General features: G+C 40.4%; 1 protein-coding gene across 1 annotated transcript in view; it reads left to right on the top strand.

Moving 5' to 3' along the window:
* The window catches only part of tafa2 (TAFA chemokine like family member 2), an 84202-nt gene that overhangs the window by 26728 nt on the left and 29669 nt on the right, over nucleotides 1-27805 (top strand). Inside the window, exon 2 of the mRNA XM_005733091.1 lies at nucleotides 26239-26342. Within this exon, the coding sequence (XP_005733148.1) occupies nucleotides 26240-26342 (103 nt within the window). The 5' untranslated portion in view covers nucleotide 26239. The remainder of the gene's footprint in view (nucleotides 1-26238; nucleotides 26343-27805) is intronic.

Genomic DNA, 27805 nt, shown 5'->3' with positions numbered 1-27805 from the left:
ACACACACACACAGAGCCTTCTGGTGTCCCATTATTTGTTGATAGATTATGTAATAACTTTCGGTGTAATAAATTGTGCCTTTACGTGGCTTGAAAACGCAATAAAGTCTGGTCAGGCAATCAATTCTCAGATAACATAACATTACAGTATTACATTATCTGCTATCATATCTCCATGTGAGACATAACATAATGTTAAATGATGATCCAATAATATTAAAAGTAATAATAAGAGCCATTACTGTTATGGCTTGTGTTATTAAACTCCTCTCCTTACATGTCACATTTTATGCAGTATTACAATTACACCTTCACTCACAAGTGTGGGACGCACGTTGACTTAATTAGCATCATTAATCAGGAATCACTTTTTTACAAAAAAAAAAACTGAAAAAAACTCACTTTTTATCTCCTTTACTGAAATAAATGATCATCGTGGCACAGAGCTGCTCGTGACATTCGTTTCACTTTTTACTAAACTTGAAATAAAAAGTCTGCTAATAAGACGAAACAACATTGTGCGATGTTGCAAGCGCGTCTTCAAACTGGCGTGGTGTCGGGAAAACACTCGATCAATCAAAATGTGAAAAAACAAAACAAAAAAGATCTGCCCCGCTGTCCTGCAAGCCACGCCCCCTGGAGTCACGTCTCTTCTATATACTATACCCCAAATTCCTTATAGAAGAATTTCATATTTTAGGCAAACATCCTCATATATTGCATTTTCTCTGACAAAAGGGGAGCAGGGCGCCACCCTGTTCTTAATCACTTAAATCCACATTCAATCTGGCTCAGCCATCTTAGCTAGGGCCACGGATCCATTAGTCCCTTCTCATTTCAGGGGGGGAGAGCTGCCAAGCCATTAGTTCTGCTATGCTCTGCTAGACTTCCATATCCTTCAATTTCAGCGTTTTCTGCAGGAAAATGGGAAAAGTTGCGGATTAATTCCAACTAATCCTCTATTTTTCTATTGCTTTTAATTACTTCTTCTGGCCTCTGACACTATGAATGGTCATCAGCATTAAGTTGACTTAGCGAGGGTCCCATCTTATTGTTTAAGAAAACAGCGCTGCGTCTGTGTTTAAGGGTAGATGTTGTGGATTTAGCTTGGCATCAACACACACCAAACACACACACAGGCTCGTTCTTTGATTTCTTTCTATTGAGCTGGATGTTTTGTCTCACAACTGAGCCATGTAACACCACTAGAGTCACCTCTTGTTCCCTTTTGATGGATTTGCACTCCTGCAGAAAACCTATTTTCTCATTCCACGGACCTTCAGTTCAGTTTAACCCCCAACACTCGTTATATTCAGACTAAACACTGAACACCTGAATGATCTCGGCTGGTTGGAAGTTTCCCTGCATAGCTCCGGTTTCTTACCTTTGGCTCTATTTCTCTCTATCTGCATTATGAAGATGGAGCACGACTGTGGAAATATGGCCTTTGAGAACTGCTGTGACTCCCCCCCCACTGACCCAACCCCACAAACGCACACACACACACCTCTTCTTCCACCCCCTGCCCAAGCAGTCACACAACATACAAGTCAATATGACCGCTGAGGCACAGCAGCCCTTTCATACTGCTAACGTTCAAAGCAGGCCCAAACGACCCGATGAAAGCAATCTAATACCACAAATTAGCCTGTCACTTAGCCTGGATTATAAGCCTCATGAGTCCACAGCTAAAATAACTTGAGCCTCGTTGTTCTGTGATGCAAAACAGCGGAGTGGAACAAAAAAAGAAAAGAAAACGAAAAAAAACTGATGCAATTTAAAGTAAAACCTTTTGGGCTCTACACAAAGCTTTGTGTAATTAAATTGATTTCTTCTTTACCCCTCCCTTTTACTCTTGGCCCGGCCCTTCTGTCCCAGCAGCCCCCGCTGGCGTTCTGAGAAAGGAGAGGCCCTAATCAGAGATGGCGCGGGGCCGCCTCCGGCGCTTGGCGCTGTGCTTGCACTCTGGCACACGAGAGGCTGACACGAAAGAGCAGGAGATAAGATGGTGCAAGGAGCTGTTGATTAATGACTCGTGTCAGTGGAGCTTGTCATTCGAGGCGCGCTGTGACCGTCGTTGGTGTTGTACTGCAAAGAGCCTCGGAATGTAAATACAACCTGTGCAAGAGGGCTGGGCATCAGTTATGATAAGCTGGCTTTCTTCCTGCTTTGCTCCTTTCTCCTCACACACACACACACACACACACACACACACACACACACACACGCGCACACGCACACGCACACACACGCAGAATTATAGTTAGCTATTCATACACCTTTCTCTCACTCCGAGATTAAACATGACTACTGCTAAATCTCAAAATACACTTACACTCTTGAAAGTGTTCAGTCTGCTTCACCTCTGACCATTCATCAGCTCTAACCATGCTATGCAACAGTGTATTGACAGTGAAGTGCAGTTTTACATTAATGCAATGATAGGTTAGAGGAGCTCAGGTTAACTTCTATAGACATTATGGTTATTAATAATCCGTTGGCTGTTAAGTGCACACAGGACTGTGAGTTATGTTGTACATCTTGAAGTGGGAGACCAGTATATGTACTGTACACCTGACCAGAGCATGACCAGTGTTGCCAACTCCTCAGTAAGGAAAATCGCTATTGGTTGTCCTAAAAGTTGCTAGAAGTCGCTAAATGATGTCATCGCCTAATTTGCATAATTGGTCATGCTAATATAATTTTAACCTATGTTGTTGGAGAGAGAAATAACATCGTGGAAGAGACATAAAGTGAGTAAAAAACGTCCTAAATGCATTTAGAGTTTATTTAGAACTACAAATTAAATTTCTTTTAGCAAGTAATGTTTTTTTTTTAATCTCACAATTCCAACCCTGCTCCTTTACCCGGGCCTGGACCGGCAAAAGTGACCTGAAATAGGCGCTCTGGTGGAGTTACTTTGTGTGTGTGTTTATAAGTAGTTTTAAACCTTGTGATCCACAAACAGCATAAGAGTAAAAGAAGAACTGACTGCGTTACAGCACCCGCTGCTTGTTGAGAGTAAAAGCGATACGCGCTTTTACGACCTTTTTTTTTCTAGAAAAAAAGCCGCTAAAGGGTCTGAAAACTCGCTAAATATAGCGACAAAGTCGCTAAGTTGGCAACACTGTTTCCTTCTAATGCACAAAAACCTGCTCGACATGTTTAATAAAAAAAAAAAAAGTACCTTCAGTGGGATTTTCACGGTCTCTGTTTCTCTTTCACGTGAGATCATATTGATAAATGCTAATTGCATTTCTTAACTTTGATAGTCTCAACTTTTAGTTATTGTTAAACTGTGTATTAACAACCCCCCCAGAACAAACAGAAAACGTGTGGGTAGGCTCTAACCCTGTGACATTGAACTGGATGAGAGATCAAGAACATAGAAGAGGATAGATCTATTGAATGGACTGATCGATGGAGGGATGACTATTTAAGTCTGAGAGAGCAGAAAATAAATAACAGTATGAATGGACTGGTTATAAACAAGCAGAAAGAATATCCAAGGAAACAAAGCTCTGCTGCCAGTGAACACAGCAAATACCAAGAGCTTAAATGACAACAACATCGACTGACTTCTTTCAGTTTGTACGCTTACATTTCAGTGAACTCTCTGACATTATTTATCACTCACACTTGAAAAGATATTTGCTGTTGAACCTTCACTTTCTCTAATGCATCACTCGTGCTTAAAGAGTTGCATTTCAGTACGCTCATTCTGGAACTAGTTTGTTCTTCCTTTTCTATTCCAGCTGTATCAGTAACTTTATTCTGACTGCCATGCCCCCCCCCCCCCCCCCCCCCCCAGCTTTTAAAAATTTCAGGTTTCACAGTTATCTTTTTCTTCAGAGAATGTGTTTGCATGGTTGTCATTCTATCAGTAAAATGACAAGAACTTGACAGCAACTATTTTCATGATTGATGAGTTTCCTTCCAGTCCACGCTCTATCGATACAATGATTTGGTGATTTTCTTTTTGCTGCAGAAATACAGCAAAAAACAACAGTTTTCATTCTTTTAAACAATGAAAAGCTGTTTGTTGGACAAAACACAATATATGAAGATGTCAATGTCAAGACTGGTTTTTCTAAGGTTTTATGGACTGATGAAATGAGAGTGAGTCTTGATGGGCCAGATGGATGGGCCCGTGGCTGGATTGGTAAAGGGCAGAGAGCTCCAGTCCGACTCAGACGCCAGCAAGGTGGAGGTGGAGTACTGGTTTGGGCTGGTATCATCAAAGATGAGCTTGTGGGGCCTTTTCGGGTTGAGGATGGAGTCAAGCTCAACTCCCAGTCCTACTGCCAGTTTCTGGAAGACACCTTCTTCAAGCAGTGGTACAGGAAGAAGTCTGCATCCTTCAAGAAAAACATGATTTTCATGCAGGACAATGCTCCATCACACGCGTCCAAGTACTCCACAGCGTGGCTGGCAAGAAAGGGTATAAAAGAAGAAAAACTAATGACATGGCCTCCTTGTTCACCTGATCTGAACCCCATTGAGAACCTGTGGTCCATCATCAAATGTGAGATTTACAAGGAGGGAAAACAGTACACCTCTCTGAACAGTGTCTGGGAGGCTGTGGTTGCTGCTGCACGCAATGTTGATGGTGAACAGATCAAAACACTGACAGGATCCATGGATGGCAGGCTTTTGAGTGTCCTTGCAAAGAAAGGTGGCTATATTGGTCGCTGATTTGTTTTTGTTTTGTTTTTGAATGTCAGAAATGTATATTTGTGAATGTGGAGATGTTATATTGGTTTCACTGGTAAAAATAAATAATTGAAATGGGTATATATTAGTTTTTTGTTAAGTTGCCTAATAATTCTGCACAGTAATAGTCACCTGCACACACAGATATCCCCCTAAAATAGTTAAAACTAAAAACAAACTAATCTACTTCCAAAAACATTCAGCTTTGATATTAATGAGTTTTTTGGGTTCATTGAGAACATGGTTGTTGTTCAATAATAAAATTATTCCTCAAAAATGCAACTTGCCTAATAATTCTGCACTCCCTGTATATGTGTATGTGTGTGTTGCAGCTGCCCCAGCCCCTCACACCAAAGGGAAGGGATCCATCTTCTGGACTGGCAATACTATCATGATGAATGTATTAATCACACTGAAAATGAGAAATTATTAACTTATAGAATCACAACTCCTAAAACAGGACCAAAGACATACCCACTCACGGTGACTTGCACTGAAATATAAACGCTGTGTTGTAGCAGGTCCAGTCTAATAAGCGTGGCGATCAGGATACCCGCCTCGACACAAAATCTCAGGCCCGTGTGATATCCTACTTTGTGCTTTTGAGAGAAGTTGTGTGATGTTGTTGCAATCAGCTTGTGCCAGCAAGAGATTTCTAACTAGTACCTAATCAGAACTTTACCTGCCTTGTTACTGCAGTTCATGCTGGTATTATTCTGGGGCTGCAGATGTATAAAATTGGCCCGTGTGTTTCCTCTGCGGTGGAGTTCTCCCTGCAAAACTGTTGAGCGGAGGTGCAAAGTGCTGCTATAGAGACATACCGTTGTTCTTCACAGCTTATGTTTTAGATCAGTGAAACATTGGCACCCTTTCTGCTGCTGCTGAAAATATCTGGATGACATGTCTGGTGGCATTTTCCCAACTGGTATGGAAAGATATCATATAGAGATGGAACTGTTAACGGGCTGGTACACACTCCAAGACTTCTGCACACATGTTGACAAGGACAGTATTGGGAGAGATGAACTCCATTTGTTCGTCTTTTGATGAGGTCTCCCTCCGGTCATTTTCCCCCTTTATTTAAGTGAAGGTGGAACCTGTGCCACTTTGTCATGAAGCAAATTCAGTCTATATTTCTTCCGCTCTTTGACATAAGGCCAGGGTAGCCGGGATCAAATACGGTCTTGAGTGATAATAATTGGCTAACAGATATACTGGAGCTTGGGAGCTAATTAAAGAGTATCATAATCGCCTGTCAACTTCTTCGCTGTTGTCGGTGCGGCACTGAGAAGTTTTATTAGACACCTAAAAATAGATTTCCCCTGTGCTCCGACACCTCACTCCTCACCTTTTCTTCTCATCAAAGCGTGCGAGAGCCAGCTCTATTCATGTTTCCCCCACGCTTATTGGCTGCAACTAATCTGAGGTGGGAATTTTTGGGTTTCCGATCACACACGCTGAAGGAAGTACACCGAGGCAGAGCGCACTGAGCCTGTCACCAAATAAGCATTTATAGTTACAAGTGAGACGGAGTCGGGAAGGGGGGGCGTTTAAAAAAGCCTCTGGTTTTTTTTCTTCTCTTAAACATAGCTACAAAACTTCACATATCGGCCCATCGTCTGCTGTAATCTTCACAGTTATGCTGTTCTCGTCTGAATTCAGACAAACTCTCTGCTTGATCATATCTGCTCACTTTATTAGCCTATTTAGCTTCACAAAGAACGAGGCGGCTGCAGCCTTGACAGCTGTGTGCGTGAATATCACAGTATTTTGACTGGCACTCTGCTCTCTGCGCCTCTGTTGCTCAGTGTTTATATAATTTCCATTTCTCTCCATGTTGAATCTCAGCATAAATCCTGCTGCAAAAGCAAGGATTTAAAGCCAATTATAGCAATTTTTGACTCTTAACTGGAAACCTTATTATTATTATTCCAAACTTGGCAAAAGCTCCTGTAGGTGCTTTAACGTGTCACGGATGAAGGTTAAGGAGCAACAGAGGGAGAGAAACTATCCGCACAGGTGCATGGCTCACTGGCTGTTCGGTTAATAATGATGATAAATGGCGGTCTACCTCAAAGTATAATGTATTCCTATTCTCCTGTGCGAGAAGTCGGCCCCGCTGTGAATTCGAAATGAATAGCGGTTATGCCGTTGAAGTGGCGATCGGTCCCTCCACGGTGCAGTCATGATTTAGCTGTAATGTGATTGTGTTTCGGGTGCTTATGCATATGGAAAGACGACGTAAAGCTGCTGCGAAACAAAAAACAATCCCAGCAGGTTTTCATCTATTTTTGAAAAAGAGCTTATTGATTAAAAAGAAAGACACAAAAATAAGACATAATTGGACAACCCAAAGATATTTTATTATGGGATAAATAACGTTAACAGCACTGTTACACAAGTGCATTAAAATCTCTTTCATTTTCATGTTTTAATCATCATTCTGTGTACGCACAATAGCAACATAGACACATTATAAGCCAACTGTAGGCAAATTCTGCTCATTAAACAAGCAAATTATGACAGTTTTCCAAATGTCTGCATCAGTGAGACGTTGGCTGAAAGAATTGGGAATGTGTAAACAACTACATCAATTCATAAAATGTGATGGATCTAAATAGTCTAATTTTAGTTCTGAGATTTTTCGTGCCATCCACCTTTTTGCTGTCAGCCGTTTAATAACGCATACCTTAAAAATAACTAAAAAGACAACTCTGTTTCTATTATCAACCTGGGGCAAAAGAAAATGGCATTTAATATTCTGATACATGTTAAATCAAAGCCTGTGGTTCTGCTCTGGCTTATCGTATAACTGGCAGCAGAGCCGAGGGACAGCGTAAAGGTTCAAACCCATGTTGCCATGTCCTGTTATCCCTGCTTTTTATCCCTATAGGAACAATATCGCTTGGCAAGAATGCTGTGTAGTAGTAATCATTCTTTGTGTTGTTAGCAAGACAGCAGAAAAACAATACAGCCAATTGAATTTAATCAAATCAAACATCCTGACACATTAGAAACTGCAATAGCATGAAATTATGGCCCACAAAACTGAAATTAAATCAGACCGAGAGCTTCCTGCTGACTCCCACACACCTGACTGGCAGTCGGGGATAAATATAATTTTTCACCCATCATTTATTTATTATCCTCCATGTTGTTCTGCAGTCATTGAGCTGACACGCTCATCCACACTGACAGAGGGATTTGGCATCTTGCAAAAGGACACCCAGCTGTCACAAGGATCAAACCCGTGTCCTTCCAGTTACAGGGAGCAATCTGTAGCTGCAAGGACACAATGGCACCACAATGTGATATTAATAAACTCTTTTAAAGAGCTGACAAAAGTGTTGCTTCGTTATTTGACCTTCTGTGGACCTGGATGTCCTTTTGGCAGCTTGACTTCATTTCCCACATGTCCCTCCTCGACCTATAAAATCCTCCACTTTAGCAAATTCCACGCTCACATTTTTGAAGTTTACCTTTCATATTTAACATGGAAAACATCTACACATCATGTGGCATTTTTATTTCATTTAATAGTAAATCAGAATAAAACTACCACTACTGCCCTCTAAATTTCTTCAGTTTCAAAGATGGTTTAGTTTAACCTTCTGAAAACCTCAGAAATGGTTGACTAAACTTTTCACTTGTACAAAAGTGTAAAAGTAATCTTTTTAAGGCTTATATTGGTCTTTACTTTAGGAAATAAACAATTAGCTAGCTTAGCTTATCACAGTGACCAGACAGTGGGGGAAGCAGCTCGCCTACATTCATTCATGGTTTTACTAGAACCTCGTAAACTGACAAAATTACGGTGGCCCTGAGAGGCCAAACGGACTGCAACTTAAGAGAACACAAACAATAAGAAAAATGCTGCAAAAGCACACAAAACACAACAGAAACAGGAAAAAACGAAAACAGAAATACAAAATGCACAATTTAGTCACTTTTTCATTAATATAAATGTAGAGACAAATATGGTCATTACAACCCTTTGAAGCTGCTAGCAGACAATAGCTAGCGATTTCTCCTGTCTAACAGATATGCTAACCCAGCTAGCTGTTGCAACATGTAAGGCAAAAAAAAAGTGAGAGAGAGGAAATAAGCACAATATGTCCTTTACCAGGGGAGCATCCTTAAACAATTGAAATGCTAAAATGGTTTTTTGATAGATTTTTAACAAACAGTAAGTATAACAGAAACCACCCCCTTTTTAAAGTTCTCTGCTTCTAAAAGTAAAGTTTCCATTAACTTTCTCCATTGAAGTGTAAGAAAATTCTTTAAAAAGAGAGATTTTTTTTCTCTGGTGCATTCTTAAACATTTTCATAGAAACAGCAAACTTCCTCGTCGTTGTTTCAGTTTGGGATTGAACAGACTACAGTATAGATAGATTATACTTTGCATAGCATTATGGATCATATGTTTTACCTCAGGACCTTCAGTGTTGAGCTTCGTAATACTTTTGCAGTAATTGCACAAGTATATTTACTACTGTACTTTATATTTAATGACTTTCTCTAAATTAATTTTAACCCACCAAAGTTTGCATTCACATTCTAAATTTAAAAAGCAATAAGCATCTAGACTGCAGTACAATTTAATCAAAAATGTCAAATAAAAAAAGAGATTCAATGTCGAAACAATGAATCTGAAATTTGCGTACAATTTCTTAAGTACTCGGCTACATTCCACTACTGCTTTTCAACACCAGATATATATTTTTGAATGTGCTGTAAACACATTTTTGCTGTTTTTACTAAAATATTTAAGAGAACAAATATTAGACGGTTGTGTTATGAGATCTTAACTATAAAAAGAGAAAAGAGGAGACTGGTTGAGGTGCACTATGATCTGTGTAAATGCTTCTACCTGCTGCTGCTGCTGCTGCAAGGCAACATTTGAGGGAGGGATGGACTGAAATAGCACACGGGATCAAGAGATGGTGATGCATAGACACTTTGATCAAAGGAAAACTAAGGTTGAGACCATTTGGCAGTTGCGGTTTTGATGAGCGCGGCCTCTCAGATAGCATCTCGATGTGTCGTTACGGAAGGTCGTTCTGGTGGTTAACTCTCTAAAAGGGCACTCAGCACCAGTGTCGGGTAACAATGCCAATATTCACACTGCTTTGGTGAAATTTGAAATCATGTTTCCCACTTAAATGTGACTCACAGATTACATTTTGTCATCAGGCTGAGCAGCAGAAAGCTCTGATTGGAAGCAGATGGAACTGGCTCGTTTGTATTTATTAAAATCCAAAGTAGATCTTGCATAATCATAATTTGTGAATCAAGTCAAACCATTAGATCAAAGAACTACTAGACAGTCATGTAAGGCAGCAAAGGGAAAAAACCAACAACAACAAGAACAAAGCTCGATTGGTGAATTGAGCTGATTAAGAAATCTTGGTGACAAAGACTCATCTGAACGGCAAAGATATATTTATCTCCATCACATGTGGATATTTCGCAGAGCTGTCATTCCTTGGATTCTGATATGGATTAGCTCGTGGATTTGATAAAAACAGCCATCCAGAAATAATCAGAAGAGCACACGAAGGCCCGAGGAGTAAACTGAACCACTTACAGTCTCTCATGACAGAACTCGGATTGTGAATCACACAGCGCAGTGGCTTTTCTCCGCTGGAGGCTGGTGGATAACGATTTGATTAGCAAGTCATCAGGACAATGTGCTAAAGCACGGCTCCATTTATAGTCCTAAGTTCATATATCAACTTCCAACACGGCTTGTGACAGCTGTCTTGTCTTGTTTATGAAGTGAACTGAGCAGGATTTGAGACAGATGCTTCACAGAGTGCGTGACAAAGAATGGGCAAACTCCCTTGTTTGGCTTGACAGGGTTGAGAGCTACCCTCCTCAACTGTCAGAAGGGAACATCTGTGTTTTGGCGAATGAGCGATGTTTGTTCTGCGACGGAGCAATCGGCTCCCTGCAGCCATCCGAGGTGACAGTCTCTGTCACGGTCCAAGTAAAGAGCGAGATAGAGATGGAGGGGAACGGAATGGGATGAGTAAGCGAGGGGGGGTAATCCCTGTATCGAATCCAGCTGCAGAAACAGCGAGGGGAAGTCCAGCTTTTTATGGTTTAGTAACATTCCCTCTGCCCGCCCTGCAATCTCTCTGATACTGTGGATTACACACTTGCCTCGTGCAGCTTACAACTGAGCAAAACTAAAAATTGAATCTTTCACTTTTAAAATGATTATTGCCATGAAAGTAATGCTAACATTTTTTGAATATTAAAGCTGCTTAAAAGCAAGATATTTATGTAAAAATACACCATGCTCGTGTTCCTTAAAGTGTTGGAAAAAAGTCCAGAAAATGAAATATTTGTGTCTGCCTTCGCTCATGAATGTGTTGCTTCATTAGATGTTTGACCTTCACGCTGCTGACGTTGATAGTGGAAGATTTTACATTTCTCATGGAGGAAAAGAATATTTGAAAACACATTATCGCCTGCTTTTAATGTGCAGGTGCAGTTGCAGTATTAAGGTTTAGGGCGTAGAAGTCAAACTAAACCAAAAGCACAATCTTATATGATGTTTTTACACCATTGGAGAATATTTCTGTTTAACCACAACACAGATTTGATAATAATGTGATTTATTGTAGTGGTCAGGTTTGGTGCACAGGTAGAAAGGCATTTTTCATATTTATTTCATTTAGAATTTGTATCTACAGTTTCTTCAGTTTCAAGTTTCCAAAGTGAGTTTGCAAATTTCAGTTTGGTTTTAATTGAAAATATTTGAAGTTTCATTAGTGTCAGTGCTACGTATGCGGTTGCAATTTTTAAGAAGAGCAACATTAAAGATTTTCAGTAGGTATCAAAGGGTACAAGCAGCGCTTCACATCACATAGACATCTTTGGCTACGTTCACACTGCAGGTCTTGATGCTCAATTCCGATTTTTTGATCAAATCCGATTTTTTTTGTCTGCTTGTTCACACTACAAATAAAATGCGACAGCAAACGTGCTCTAGCGTGAATGCTCAAAGCGGCTGCATGCAGAAAAGAAGACGTCACACACAACGCGCTCTGTTTAGACCCAGACCAAACAGTATGTTTGACTGATGGCCTTAATATAAAGACTTGTTTCGGACTTTTTGTTTGGTAGGTTTCACTTAGTTTCCATCTTTTTTAAAAGTCTATACTGTGGCATTTCTTCCCGGAGGGATGGCGGGTGGATCGCGGCGGAGGAACAGTGGTACGGTCTCTAACACAGGTGGAATGTGAAAATCCTCATATCCCGGTGCCGGTCGGGACTGCTCTTCAACAGTGGCTCGGATATTTAGTGGCAATTGGAAGTCATAAAGTAGAAGAGTAGAGCCATTTTTGAAGAAAACAAACAAAGCTAGCAAAAACAAAACCGGTAACAGCTAATTTGATTTCGTTTTTTTAGTTTACACTTTGTTAATTATAAAAACCTTGGGTATTATACATCAAACTGTTGCTGTTCACAGTGTCTTGTTTAAACAACTCTGTGCTTCAGGGTAACTATCTCATAGAATATTCAACATATTATTATTATTATTATTATTATTCAACTCTGGGACTACTTAAGGCAGGCTTGGCCAACTGCAGGCCTCGAGGACCGGTGACCTGCAGGTTTTAGATCTCACCCTGGGTCAACACATCTGAATCAAATGATAAGTTCATTACCAGGCCTCTGGAGAACTTCAAGACATGTTGAGGAGGTCATTTAGCCATTTAAATCAGCTGTGTTGGATCAAGGACACATCTAAAACCTGCAGGACACCGGCCCTCGAGGCCTGGGTTTGGACACCACTGACATAAGGCTCGTCTTATTTTATAACTAACTTTATAACTTATTTTATCTGTAACACTTCCAGCTCAAGCACATTTCCCCTTTTGAAGAAAAACTCCATCACTGCTGTATGTTCCAAGAAAATTGATCTCCCTCTTTATTCTGAACAAGCCTACTTTTCTATTTGTTTATGTTCTGTTCACAGATGTTTCAGATATGTTCAGTTATTTACATTATTGACATTAACGTATTCAATTAAAGTATTACAAAAGTCATTATAGTGGATGGATACAGTTTTAAAAGAATTGTACATATCGTTTATGTAAGTAGGAATTTTGTGTTTAAAACTCTTAGACATGCTTTCGTACACACATATAGTTACACAGAGTCTAAGGAGCTTGGAAAGAAAAGCGTCTGGACTCCTTTAAGCTGCTTGAAGACATCTCACCTCTCATCCGAGAAGCTTCTAGGGTCAAATGATGGAGAGTCCCAGATTTAAACCCTGTGGGAGTGTCCCCCCCAAGAGGGTCATGGACCCCCTATTGATCCTCTACCTAATCACACGAGCCAAGGTGTGAAAACAGGTGTAGGTCACAATCTGCCAGGGTTTCAGGTGAGCTCATTGTGAAACCTGGCCCCACCCTATCATGTGATTTCCTGAGGTCAGAAGGCCCAGGATGTGAGTGGGCGTTAAGGAGTCTGGGATCTGAAAACTGGATTATAGATGGCAGACAGGCAGTGTTGGGCAAGTTACTTTGAAAAAGTAATTAATTATAGTTACTAGTTACTTCTTCAAAAAAGTAACTGAGTTAGTAACTGAGTTACAATATTCTAAAAGTAATTAATTACTTGAAAAGTAACTATTGCGTTACTTAAAAAAAAAAAAAGTTTAACCCTCTGGGGTCCAGGGTATAATTGGCCATTTTTAACTACTTTTGATTTTCCCTCCACATTTCACCTTTAAAAACTCTTTCCTTTGCCTTGTTTGGTATCATTCTTTTCAGCACAACCTCGCGTGTTTGAATTTACAGTCATGTTTTCATTTTGATATACTGTATTAACACAATTGATCAAAAATCAGACAGAAAACATAAAATCCGAGTAGAAAAAGTTATATTTTTACTATAACAACCACAAACATGTTTAATGAATCATATTTCATAACTTTAAATGCAAATATAAATGGTCAATTTTAAAATCATACGCACAAGTTTTGCAAACAACAAAGTTATTTGCATCCATTTACCTTTTACCTTGATTTTTTAAAATAACCATTTCAAACTATTTACAGAACAATCAGCTGTTCTTCAATAAGATGCCACACAAATTATTTGTGCAACTCCAAAAAAATAATTTCTGTCCACTATAAAGGAGAACATCACAGTCTGATTCCTGCAGGTCTGACAGCAGCAGGTGTATCACTCCTGTTTCTACCTGGAGACAGCAGTCGCCTCATTGTTCTGACACACAACACAAAACCATCCACAACACTACACACTAACTACACAAGAGAACACATTAACTACACACTGCAAACACGCTAAACGTCACAAATCTCTCACATCTCAAAACTCCCTCTCTCTCGTTTTCTCTCTCTCTCTCTCTCTCGCCGTCACTCCTAAAACTTTCCCAGTTTTTAAATTTTTTGCTCATAAGCAGAGAGTGCTTGCTAGCGCTGTCCTTAGACAGTAAACATGACGGCTATTGAGGAAAAAACGGCGCGTATATCTTGTTTATCATGACTCTGGTTTTAAGTGGCCTATCAACACAATTTAAAAACTGGTATATATCAACTTGTTGCTTTGTCTTGAAGTGGTCATGTGATTGGCTTACCACGACCACTTTATTCTTCCTCAGTCAAACAGCAGCACTCATGCGATTGTTTTGCCCCCTGAGCTCCAGGTGTTGTGCTAGACAGTGATCGTGATTACCGTCCGCGGGAGCGCGCACAGCTACTTAAAGCTGTAGCGTCCAGATTACTTGCGTAGTCAGCTACTTCCGTGCAACTTCTATAAGATGCGGGAAGCTGAACACAGCTTCAACCGTCTGTTTGTTGAAAAATAGTAACGGACTGCATTTTCTTGTTAGTAACTGTAACGGCGTTGTAACGATAGGAATAGTAATTAGTTAGATTACTCGTTACTGAAAAAAAGTAACGCCGTTACTTGTAACGCTGTTATTCCCATCACTGCAGACAGGACATGGTCGTTCACAGTGGACATAGATGCTTCTTTCACTCCTCTTTCAAACCATCTGCCTTCTCTGTCCAAGATGTGAACTCTGGTGTCCTCGAAAGAGTGACCTTTGTCCTCTAGATGCAGATGGACTGCTGAGTCTTGTCCCGTGGAGGTGGCTCTTCTATGTTGAGCCATGCGTTTATGCACTTTCCAACCTCCTTAGACTATGATGACCTGGATGACTGAGAACCTTCACAGACATAGTTACACAGAGTCTGATGAGACTTTTTTTTTATAGATGATACCTAAACAACACTAACTTTGTGTTATTTGGTTAGGTTATTTGTCAAAAAGTTAAACAGTCTTTCATCTTTTGTGTGTCCTTGCTTTTACCTTTTTGTGGAGCTTTAAAAACTGCTCTCACATGGTTAACATGCTGTAGAATTGTTTAGTACTTCAAGTACAATCTCCCGAAGACTGCAGAGAACAGGTGAAGAATTAATTCAACGCTTTTTCCCCTACTTCCTTTGCAAATAACATTTGCTATTAATAGGCCAAGGTCAATCGAGTCCTTCACTTGCTAATGGAAAATATTGTAGCTTTGCACAAACCCATCAAGGTAGAAAAATAAATGACACAAATGGGACAACAATGGGAAAATAGGTCAGAATCTACCAGCAGTCCTCGTTTCACTAAAGTGCTGTTCAGCCAAATCAAATATGCTTCATAGTGAGTTTTGTTTTCCTATTTTAACACTATTCTTAACCGTGACTACATGAGATTATAGCAGCTTTCCGTCCCACAGTGAAGTTAGAAATACTAGGGATGTTGAATATATTGAAACTGTTCTTATTGAAGAAGCATTTAAGCTCTCCCCTGTCTGTGCATACAAACACCGGATTTGTAGACATCAGAAATGTGCCACCAGCCAAGTGTATCCCAGTTATGGAAAAATCAGTGTGAAAATGCCAGTTGGTTAATTATGTTAGGAAGAGTAAATCTGCTTATTACGTGTTTTGTGGTGTATCTGTGAACAAGGCAGACCATGCAAGACGATTAGAGAATGTAAATCATACTTTTAAAGTAACCATCATAGTTCCTCACTGAAATACTTTTTGAGAGCTGAAGCTAGAAAAGCTATCTTTGGTGCATTGGTTGCTTCCATTTGTTTTGGTATTTGTCTGCACAGTAAAGGATTTTGAGCAACCTGTGTAGATTTGCTGTTCAAGTGTCCAAGAAAGTGTAAATAACGTCATCTCAGTCATTACAACATCATTCAGTAATTTTGCAGTCTGCAGTCTGAACCTTCATATTGGAATTTTGGTTGCTGCCAACACTGGTTAGCACTGGTTACAAACATAAATTGTATGGGTGCAATGGATAGGAGCACAAAATGGCTAATTAGTGCTAAGCAAGACTAATAAGATAATAATAATAATGGATTGCATTTATATAGCACTTTTCGAGACCCTCAAAGCGCTTTACAATTCATTCACTCTCACATTCACACACTGGTGGAGGCAGCTACAGTTGTAGCCACAGCTGCCCTGGGGCAGACTGACAGAAGCGAGGCTGCCATATCGTGCCATCGGCCCCTCTGGCCATCACCAGTAGGCGGTAGGTGAAGCGTCTTGCCCAAGGACACAACGACCGAGACTGTCCGAGCCTGGGCTCGAACTGGCAACCTTCCGGTTACAAGACGAACTGCCAACTCTTGAGCCACGATCGCCCCAAAGACCACAATAACACGTATGACCAGATACATTAATCATAAGTGATCCACAGACTGGTCTGTATCACACACAGCAGCTATAATATTAGTTAAAGATTAAATGCACCAACACAACAAACAGGGAGGTCGTGATATTGGAGGCGCACAGCTAAAGAACCAACAACAGCAACAGTAACACACGGATTTGCCATTTAGTGTTTATATGAGTGTTTGGAGCGTTTATATGAATTTGTAGGTGAATGAGACATGCTGTATAACATCTGAAGGTTCTCAGTCATCCAGGTCATCGCAGTCTAAGCTTGGAAAGAAAAGCGTCTGGGCTTCTTTAAGATGTTTCACCTCTCATCCGAGAAGCTTCTTCAATTCTAGGGTCAAATGGTGGAGAATCTGGGACTCTCCACCATTTGACCCTAGAATTGAAGACGCTTCTAGGCGGAGAGGTGAAACATCTTCAAGCCACTTAAAGAAGTCCAGACGCTTTTCTTTCCAAGCTCCTTAGACCATGCTGTATAACGCTTAAATAGAGCAGAAAAACAGTGTATAAGAAGCAGTCCATTTACTAAAGCCAGACTATATTAACATTCTAAGTAGACTACACTCGAGGAAACTGAAGACCACAATAACACGTATGACCAGAACAGTTAACAGTTTCAGGTATTTCAATGTTTTGTCATCCCAGGTTACTGGGATACTACTACTCTGACAATACTACTGCTCTGCTACACTAAAGCAGAGTAAAGTTTGGCATCAGTAAATTATATAGTTGCAGTACACAATTTATACACTCAAAGTGCGTTCTTACTCTTTCCCACATACTTGTGCAAGAACCTTTTTCTATGCCTATGCATGTACACATGCAGACTAGCAGAGGCAGCTATTGAACCAGCAAGCTCCTGAGCCGTAGCCAAAGCTTCCTCTATGCTTTTACCCCAGATTAACAACAGTACCACAGGAGTCAAAATGCACATTTCCCTTCTTACTTAAAATGTCAATCCTGAATTTAGTGAAACTTGCATGATAAAAACAGAGAAAGGGATCCATGCATTTGTTCCTATTCTGCTATGCCAAATATGTGGATGGGTGTATAGTCTACATTACATAGGGTGGAATTGGAGGGACACATTGGTAAGCTCTAAATATTTTAGCAAAGATGCTAATGGTAAAAGGAAAGAGTCCCAGTATGGCTGCCAGGAGCAGACGGGATCATAACCTGAACCTTTTGATGTATTGTTTAGCCTCACTGTCACAGCAGGGACAATAAATGATTGGGCAAAGTGTCAAGTTTTGGGGTTGTTCACTGTGTCTCCAGGCAACAGTACACCAAATGTTATTATTTCACCACTGACAGCAATAAACTGGAAGTAGACCCTGGGCAGCGCTGAACTCGGCTTGTCAAAACTTTTCAATTCATTTATTTTCCTTTCAAGCTGTTAAAAAAGCTCAGGTGAAAACAGGAACCTCCCAAGAATGTTAATTAAAGCAGCAGAACTCCAGCTGTAAAAGAAATGCATTAACGCTGATATTTGAAAATGATATAGTCAAATCTGGATTGACATATTTTATTATTTTCGGGATGGCGACGTGTGCAGTTCAGGGACCGCACAAGACAACAGAGAGATAATGTTGACAGCGTGACTGCAGGCGGGGACTTTGCTGTTAGTGTAAGAATCAAGTGTTTGTGACCAAGGCCGAGGCTCAAGTGAAGCCTTTCTTTAAAGCTGACTTGTGGCTCTGCTGCTTTCGGTGTTGTGAAGGGAGTGGACGGGCTAAATGTTGGGATAAATGCAACCACGCAAATCCAAGACAGCCAGCGAGGTGGCACTGCTCAAAAGAACATGCATTATTCTTCAATAAAAGACATCATTTGCATCATCCACAGTATATTGTGCTTGAGGTCTTGAGTGTCCTCAAGCATAGTGCACAATATACTGTGCTCAGTGGGTAGTTATACATTACACTTATGTTTCCATTTATTAGTATTTGTTTTGTTTTTATCATTTTTTACCCTGCTAACTTCACTTCTGCATATATTATACATTTCTCTGCAGGCTTGTTCTGTGTTCTGTGGCAAAAGGCTCATACATTATACAAAAAATATTGTGAGGCTTACATGCTAATGAAACATTCCAACCACTATAGATACAGTCTAAGTTTGAGTTTGTTTTCTCTCAAAATGCCTATCTGAATCGTCATTACAAGCTGCAGTATAAATTCCCAAGGAGCACTGAAAGCTGCAGTAGTTGAACATGTATAAATAAAGGAATAAAACTGGAGGGCAGTCATTGCTAAGATAATGAGCTTTATTGTTCTTTATTGGCTCAGTCTAATGAAATTCCAGGTAATATTACAGGATGAAACTATGAAGCAAGAGCCGATCATGCTGAAATCAAGTAATTAATTCAATTCAATTTTATTTGTACAACAACAGTCGCCCCAAGGTGCTTTATATCGTAGGTAGACGCTACAATAATACATACAGAGAAAAACCCAACAATCATATGACCCCTATGAGCAAGCACTTTGGTGACAGTGGAAAGGAAAAAACAGCGGCGGGGCGGGGCCATCTGCCACGACCGGTTGTGGTCTTGTCTTTCAAAAAAATAAAACGTTGAACTGGAATAGCGTACAGAGCTGTCATATTTGGTCTGGCTTAGCTTAAAGAAGTGTGCCTCTAACGATGTTTTATTCACGTGTTGTCTCGTTTGTGTATCTGCCACACAAATGTAATGAGATTTTAGAAAAAGTGTTGAGAATTAGGCGCTAAACCTACACTTTTATGGCATATAGTTAAAACATGACATTACATTTAGCAAGCTGAGGCAATTAGCTAAATTACACAAGAATAAGTTGAAATAAATTTAATTTAAATACATTTTATTTGTATAACACTGAAATGCTGTACTGTGCATACATATGTATATAACATATGAAGCCATGTGTTATTGTGTTGACTAATGTTTACCGAATTACACATTACACTCCGGTTGGCGTCAGGCAACACAGTCGTTTATGTGGTGTAGTGTCTTTGGTTTGGCCGGCGGCACTTTAGCACTACAGGAAGTTCTCAAGCTAACTGCTGAGATTGTTTGTCTGTTCAGGCCTCTGTCCAAATGTATCCTCACTGACATGAAGCACACAACAGGAGATAGTTTGCCCTCGTCAGGCTCTCACTACAAGAAAGACTCCATAGCCACTCTTTCACTGTGAATTCACTGACCAACATTGTTTTCACACGGATTTATCCGACCATCACACAGAAATTAAGCTAGAGAGCTGACGGGTTAAAGACCTTTTTATGAGCCAGCAATTTGCATCCTGACATTCAGGCCCGTCGGCTAATGTCTGGAAAAGTTCAGAGCTGCATGTGTAAAAAAACAGCTTCGCCCAAACAGATCCTGTCACTGAAAACAGCTGCTGCATCTAACAGCGAGTATTGTGACAGCAGTAAGTAAGTCAAACAGGTATTGTGAGCCGTAAAAACCAACAAAAGGTTGCGTTAAAAATGTTTTGTAGAGCATGTCAGGGCAACATGGGTGATAATTTACCAGGTTTGTGTGTCAAAGTCATTTTATCTTTTCTTAACATAAACATAAATGTTTCGGATTTACATGATTATTTATTATTGTTTGTGTAGGTGTTTGTCTAACCTTGAAACAAACTAAGATCAACCTAAATGTGAATTATCTTTATTACATAAACAATGTTTTTCTTACCATCCGACCTCTCTGACTTGTCTTCCCAATGTCATGTTTGTGCAATGCATGTATGGATGGAAGGGGCCCCATTTCCCTGCAGGTAACATGTGCGTGTAACATTGCAATTAAAGGCTTTATCAATCAATCAGTGTTACAATTTTAAAAGGTTGAGTAGAGTAATGAAACATGCAATCTTGCCGCAGGACAAACATCTTTGGTTTGGCTCAATTTCATCAAGGCCTTCAAGGTCAACATAATGTTATTGGTCAAAAATTGACCCCAAAAAATCCTTATAACTTTAAAAGTACTATATGACTGTACTATAAAGATTTAAAGTATCATGTCACATTTGACCTCTGACCGTTCCTCTAAGGTTGATCAAAGTGATGATAGTTCCATATCGAGTCATTTAAAATGGCAAAAGGTTTTCAGACTGACAAGAACAAAGAGAATCTTTCTGAGTTTAGTCGATGAATTTTACTATGACTTTGTTTTGTACATAACAGTAACCGGTTCTAACTTTCAATAGACAATTTGAATACACTTCTGATAATCCTGAATAACTTTTTTTAATCAATATTTATTTCTAAACATTTAAACAAATTTTGCTAAACAGTGCAATGAATGCTACACATGTACAACAGCCACAGAAATAAAAATGTACGTATTTAAAACTATGCAAGTATATAAATAAGGTTTCATCAACCTCCACGTTTTAGTGCAATAACTCTGAAAGTATTTTGTAAAAAGAATCCCAAAGAAAATGAAATTATTATCTACCAAATATAATACTGCTCCCTTAAACGTGACCTGCCGCAGGCATTTGTTTCTGCCTCTCTGATTGGATAAAGAGAAATAAAGTGAATGCTGAATAATATAGAGTCAACCATGACAGTGCTACTAATTCATTTCACCTGAGTACTTAACAATAATTACACATAGATGCATTGTTATCATGAGTTGATATGTCTCCACGACTTCTTGCAAAGACACAGTCGTCTCATCCGTCTTTACCAGATCAGCTTGTGAATGGTTCTTTTCAAGCAAGGGCAGGAAAACTGTCGTCTTGGCTCTTGTGGAATTCTTCTCTTGATAAAGATTAAGTATAGCTTGAGTACCACAGGTGTCTTTCAATAATGCAGCCAGGATCACAATGTCTATTTATATTAAATATAAGGATATTGTTGCAGAAATGCAAAAGACCTTCAAGCCAAGGTCAAGACGTAAACTGGCTTCAAAGCGTAACAAATCTCCAGGGACTCGCTCTGCCGAGCACCAGTGACAACGCAGCACATTCAGGTGCAATGAGATGTCATTTATGGAATTGCACCTTTCGACAGCATCCAACAAATGATGCTGTAACGCTGCCCTGCTCTGCGGCACCAATGACCCTTTTTCCCCCCCCCCACACTTATTACTATGAATTGCACACCGACACCAACTGGCCACCATTTCAACCCAGCCTCCAATTCTCCGGCTAACCGGTGACCATAAATCTGTCTCTGGGAGGTGAACGTAAGCACACACTGTTCCAGTATAAGTATCTGTGCGTACAATCGAGGTCCATTTGAGAAAATGCAGACACTGGTGCATTACCTGGATATCACGCTCAACATTTCAGTGAATTTCCTTCCTCACAATCGCTCTGTAGCTACACTGAACACACTGTTAGATGTCATGATACTGGCAATCGTGGCTTTAATAGGGATGGAAAAAATATATTATGAAAATAAAGGATTACCTTGGGTCCATTTAGTGTTTGTGCTGCATTATCCCTCCTCTTGTGGATAAGTAGCTTAATGACCTCCGATATTTCTGGCATGCACAGCAAGTGTCCTGGGAAACAAAGGAGATCTAATTGAAGCAAGGCAAGATGGGAAATGACAATCCAAAAAACACACTTTATCACACAGATAGACCACTCTCCTCATAAACCACTCTCCTCATAAAATGATACCAGGGGTTGTTTGTACAAGCTGCTATTTGGACCTATAGTTATGTTAGATGGGAAGGAAGCTCTGCACCTGGATAAGCTAGAAGTTTCTAGTGGGTGTGTTGGAATCCACACCATGATGTGCTTCTAAAGGCCCCTACACCCTGAAAGTGCTGAGAAAAAAATGACATGAAATGCCAAATTTTTGGATGCAGACCTTTTATGTAATGTATATACACACAAAATTTGTCTGTGAAATATTTTTAGTGCGCAAAATATTTGCACAAATTTTGTGTTTCTTTACCTTTTCTGTTGTCTTCTGTTACAGCTACCCTATAGGCAGGGGTGCACATAAGTGGTCCGCAGGTGCGCATTCACTGTCAAAATAAAAGACCAGATAAGAAGTTGCAACGCGCGTTTGCGTACATATAAAAGGCACTGTTTTTGTCCTCTAGAGTGGGATTTTCACAGCATATTCTGCACCACATCTCTGTGCATTCATCATTTGTTTGAAACCAGCTCACCTCCTGCAACCCCTTTTCCGAGAATACGTGCTTCTTTTGCGGTTCGGACTCCTGACATTTCTTTGGAGGTGGAGGAACACCAAAGTAATTGCTTAAAGGAGCTTCTTCGACATCTTTAAGAGTTCTAAACAAATGTCTGTCCTCCTCCAGAAAATCTTATGTACGCAAATGTTGCAACTTCTTATCTGGTGCGCGTCTTTTATTTTGACAGCGAATGCGCACCTGTGGACCACTTATGTGCACCCCTGCCAAAGGGCACAAGCCATTTTATTAAGGCCTGTGCTTCTCAAATGACTTTCTCATTCATTTTCTCTATTGACATTTCAGAAAATCCCTATATTCTTAAATAAAGAATATAGGGATTAGCTACAAGGTGGTTTATGAGCCAAATACTGATTCAAAGCCTGGATTTGGATCAGAAAATAAAGTCAGAGGTACAACAATGTATACATAATTACTCCTAAAATTAGAGGAACTACTCATAATAATAAACTGCTGAAAATTCCAGAATCTACAGCAAGTGACCTTTGGAACGTTTTGGAATTAGCTTATCTTAACATTTATGTTGTTAACAGCAGTATATTGGAAACGTATACATTAGATCAGTGGTCCCCAACCCCCGGGCCTCGGACTGGTACGGGTCCGTGAGTCGTTTGGTACCGGGCCGCGAGAGTTGAGGCTCAGGTGTGAAATGTCTGGTTTTCAGGGTTTTTATCGGTTTTCAGTGTTATTTTGTCATCGTTTTTATCGTTAACTCGGTTTTCCTGGGTCTTTTCACGTGTGTTATGAATAAATCTTCTTTTTTTCGGTACCGGTACTAGTTTTATTTTGTTGTATTTATCCGCGACACCTTAAAGGCCGGTCTGTGAAAATATTGTCGGGCACAAACCGGTCCGTGGCGCAAAAAAGGTTGGGGACCGCTGCATTAGATTATACATATATAATAATGTATAATGGTAGTTTGTGTGTAGCGTTTGTGCCTGCTCAAGCGGTTTCTAAAGTTTAGCACTGACTAAGAAACCTGACATTTCCATGGCGACAGCAACTTCCACCAACCGGGGCAGGGATAGCTCAGTAGGTAGAGTGGTGGCCCCATGATTGGAAGGTCAGGGGCTCGATTCCCCTGAACAGCTACCCTGAGGCACCCCTGAGCAAGGTACCGTCCCTACACACTGCTCCCCGGGCGCCCAATGGCTGCCCACTGCTTCACTCAGTGAATGGGTTAAATGCAGAGAGGAATTTCCCCACGGGGATCAATAAAGTACACCTTCTTTCTTTGATTCAGACACTTTGCTGCCTTATGTTAGGACTGTGGGTAGAGTCATTCTTTTCTGTGACACTGAGTGAAACACGTGTTTGTTAAAGTAAGGTTGACATCACACAGACTTCTGGTTTCTACAGGAGCTCATACCATCGTTTCACAGTGTCACAGCTACTTTTAGTGGTTACAACATTATGGTTCATGATCAGAATCCCTTTGAAGAATATGAATGAGCCCTGTAGCTGAGCGATTAGCCTTCTACACTTCTACTATCTCATTAAATGCCACATATCATTTTTTTCGAGTGCTCGTGCCTGTATCTCACTAACGTCGGTTGTATCAGATTGTAGGAACAAGTGACCGCTTTGATCGTTAGTTTGAGGACTTGGGAATCAAAAGTCAAAGACCCATGCTTTATTGCGTCCACTGCATGCAACTGCTTGTCTTTTTGCTCTGTCACATCTCAGCTATGTGTGCGCTCGTTGCTTTGAGTCTTTCAGATTGAGTTATCTGGGTTATTTTAAGATTACTGGAATTATTCCCCCATCTTTGCTCTTTCCTGCCTCTTTCCTTTGTCGAGAGTTGGATGGTACTTACCATCTGAAATTCACAAATTAACATGATGCATCTTGTTTAATCCCTATAAAAACCTGAAAGGAATGACATAATCAAGCCGCGGCACTTCAAATAACTTCTTCGCTCTCGGTGACCTCCTGTAGTCTCGCTGTCACTGTGATGGCTTTGGGTAGCAATTAGTATTTCCCAAAAATATTTAGCTTTTTTTTAAAGCAGGGAAAATGTGATGTAGAAATTATTCATGACCTTTAAGTCAAATTTCATTAAATGAAGCCATGTCAAAATTAATAAATAAATAAATCTTCAGCGATTATTTAAGACTTCCCCTTCCATACACTGCTATCGCCTACATGTCCAGATAACAGGCAGCTATTTATATCTTTAAAGGGCACATTAAACATGTGAGTTCTGCCTGTTCTTTATTGCTGGAGCAACACAACTCAATACTAATTCCTGTGTGACACTGAGCGCTCTAACAAAACCTTGCTAAAAGGTCATGTTTGCTTTGCAAAAATAAACTTAATTACACAAATAATCTGAGATCCCCAATGAGGTTTAGGCAATCTATATGTCAATGCGGCAGCCAGATAAGAGGCGGGAGGTGGTAAATAAGGCATAAACGCAGCTTGTAACTTTGTCCCCTCCCGCCATACGATACTATGCCCCTTCCAGTAATTACCGAACCACTCCCGCATCCCCCGTTTGAAATTTGATCATTGTCTGTCGGTGATAACACACTGTGCCAGACGGTTTATGCAGTGTGGCCTTGGCTCCACCACACTTCATTAGGGAGAGGGAGTGCAGAGAAAAAGGCACTGCGGAGGGATGGAATAGCCACTGCGACCTGCCCGCTGTAGAGCCTACAGAGGCTTGCTGAAGCCTGTTGGGGCAGCAGAGAGCCTTCACCTCGTGTTCGGTTGAGCGCGAGGGGAGCCGCAGGGGAAGAAAGAGAGAATTTGGAGATAGTGATCTGGGGGTGCATTCACAGCTGTAGTTTGTTTTGAGAAGCAAGGAGGAGGATAAGAGCCTCTATCCCTGCTTTATACGAGCAAACATGCATTCAGGCGAGCGAAGGGATGAAAAAAAAGGAAGGAGGAGAGGCTGACACAGATGATAATAGATGCTTTTGTTTGGTAAATGCAAATAAACCGGGGGCTTAATGTGGGTTAATGATGTCTATCTAGCCATCTTTCATCCTTGGGGGAAATAATTATTTAATTTCCTGCTGAATTTATTAATCTGCTCACTTACAAAGAAATGTAGGGCCTCTAATTTTGATGGAGGTTTCAGCAGAATATCAGTCAAAACTCCAGACAGTCAAACATTGATTTGTATGTCATTTGAACCCTGTGTAAAACATGACCTAGTACTTGGTGGGTAGGTGCTTCTTTTATTTGGTTTGCTCACATCTTTTTGAACCACTCCTCTTTACAGAAACTCTCTAAATCCTTTTGATTTCTAGGCTGAAACTTGGCAACTCGAAGCTTCAGCTCCCTCCACAGATTTTCTGCAGGACTGAGGTCTGGTCGATCTTCCCCTCATTGCAGTGGAATCGTTACTTGGTCCTTAGCAGGAACACCACAGCATAATGTTGCCACCTCCTTGTTTCACCGTGGGGATGGTGTTGCTTGGGTCATACTCATGATTTTGAAAGAGCTGGATTTTGGTTTCGTTTGGTCACAGCACATTCTCCCAAGCTTTCTCTGAATCATTTAGATGTAAACTTTATCTCTGTATATCTATAAATAGTGTTTCTGGTTTCACCTCAAATTGCTTCAAACTGCAGCTATCATAAATGAGTTATTTGTGGTAACACTCCTCTCCTCTCGCCTCTTTATCAAGGATGAGTGAGCCATACCCGCAGATCGGAAGCAAAGGAGCTCTACTTCTAATGGTGCTTGTCATGAGCGTCTGGGAGATGTCTGTACCAGCAGAAGCAACAACAGGTGAGGAAACAAAAGCAGCTTTTACTTTGCTTCTTAAGTTTTCAGTGGTGGGCTGTAGTGCTGAACTGCTTCTGGGTATCACTGGTCTGGACTTTGAAAACAATTATGACCCAGTAAGTCATATATTCTTTTTTAAAGAATATATTCATAAAAATCATATATTTTTACTGTTTCTTTCCTTCATAGTATTAAAGACTAAGGCTGCTCATTGACTGTCGGATTTAGTGCCACAGTGCGAACCAGCAAGCAAGCAAAAAGTATTTTCACCAACAATTTGAGATGAATGCAGAATAATCTGTTCAGAATAACACCAGCTGTGTAACATTGCTTTCTTATCATTGTCCCTCACTCAAAAAGCTAAACTCTATAAATATGGAAATATGTTGGACATGAGATTTCTATCACTTCACTGAAATCATTCTCAGTTTGTGTTTGTGACCTGGAGGCGTTAACTTTCTATGAACTGTATGAATTCTTAGGCTGATTAGACAGCGAGACCTTCCCTCTGTAAATGAACGCCAGTGGCAGAAGTAGAAGATTCTGCTCATGAAGAAAGACTCATTTTGGACTGGAGTGGGAGCAAGCAATTGTAATATATATATATTAAAAAACAAAAAAGCTAACTAATAAACTGAATTTGAGTAGCTTCCATGTTTAGCTCAGTGATTTACAAAATTATGATGTATATGGCAGCACAACCAACAGGACCAGGGAGAGAGAGAGCAAGCAAACGCTCTGGTGTGGTGTTTATTTTCAATATAAATCTGGTCTGCTCCACCATGTAGCAATGCTGCCATTACTGTGGTGCAAGCCAGACCAGGAGTGTCTGCTGCAGCAGCAGCATGAATAACTGGACTGACCATTAGTAACTGGTGCTGTTATGCATCTTAATAACATCTAAGCAAATTGTTAAGTTTGGGTTTTTTGACAGTAAGTCTTGAATAGTGGCAACACTGTGCTTTAAATTGCTTTCATCAGTGCTGTATGTCCTGAAGCAACGGGGCCAGTGGATTCTCTACCTCGGCTCTCAAACACTGATGTTCTGTAGGTTGTGTCGGCATTTTAAGCTGTCCTTTATGTTGATGCTTTTATCCTCTGGTTGTAAAAATGGAGGTGTATGAAGACATAACAGGGCAAAGGCCGTGTCAGGAAACATGTTGATTAACTGTCGAGTAAGTCAAAAGATTATCAGCAAGGAGTCTGGTTTGTGTCCCAGTTGGTAACTTTGTGTTTTTGCTCAGTGATCTGTTTTGCTTACGTCACTGGATTCGCTGCTCAGGTTCAAGCTCTGAAACTACTTGGTTGGGTTTAGAAACAGATTGCCACAGCATGTTTGGGTTAAAACATGCTGCTATACCACACTGGAAAAATGGCAGTAGGTTTAATGCCAAGGGACTCACTGCAAGTGCTTATATACCGGCGAGCAGAGATGGGCAGTAACGCGTTACTTGTAGCTTGTAACG

The sequence above is a fragment of the Pundamilia nyererei genome, unplaced genomic scaffold, assembly GCF_000239375.1.
Source record: "Pundamilia nyererei isolate P.nyererei 1_Seehausen unplaced genomic scaffold, PunNye1.0 scaffold00050, whole genome shotgun sequence".
Lineage (NCBI taxonomy): Eukaryota > Metazoa > Chordata > Actinopteri > Cichliformes > Cichlidae > Pundamilia > Pundamilia nyererei.
Note: the sequence above shows the minus strand (reverse complement) of the source record. Positions and strands in the feature narration are given on the sequence as shown.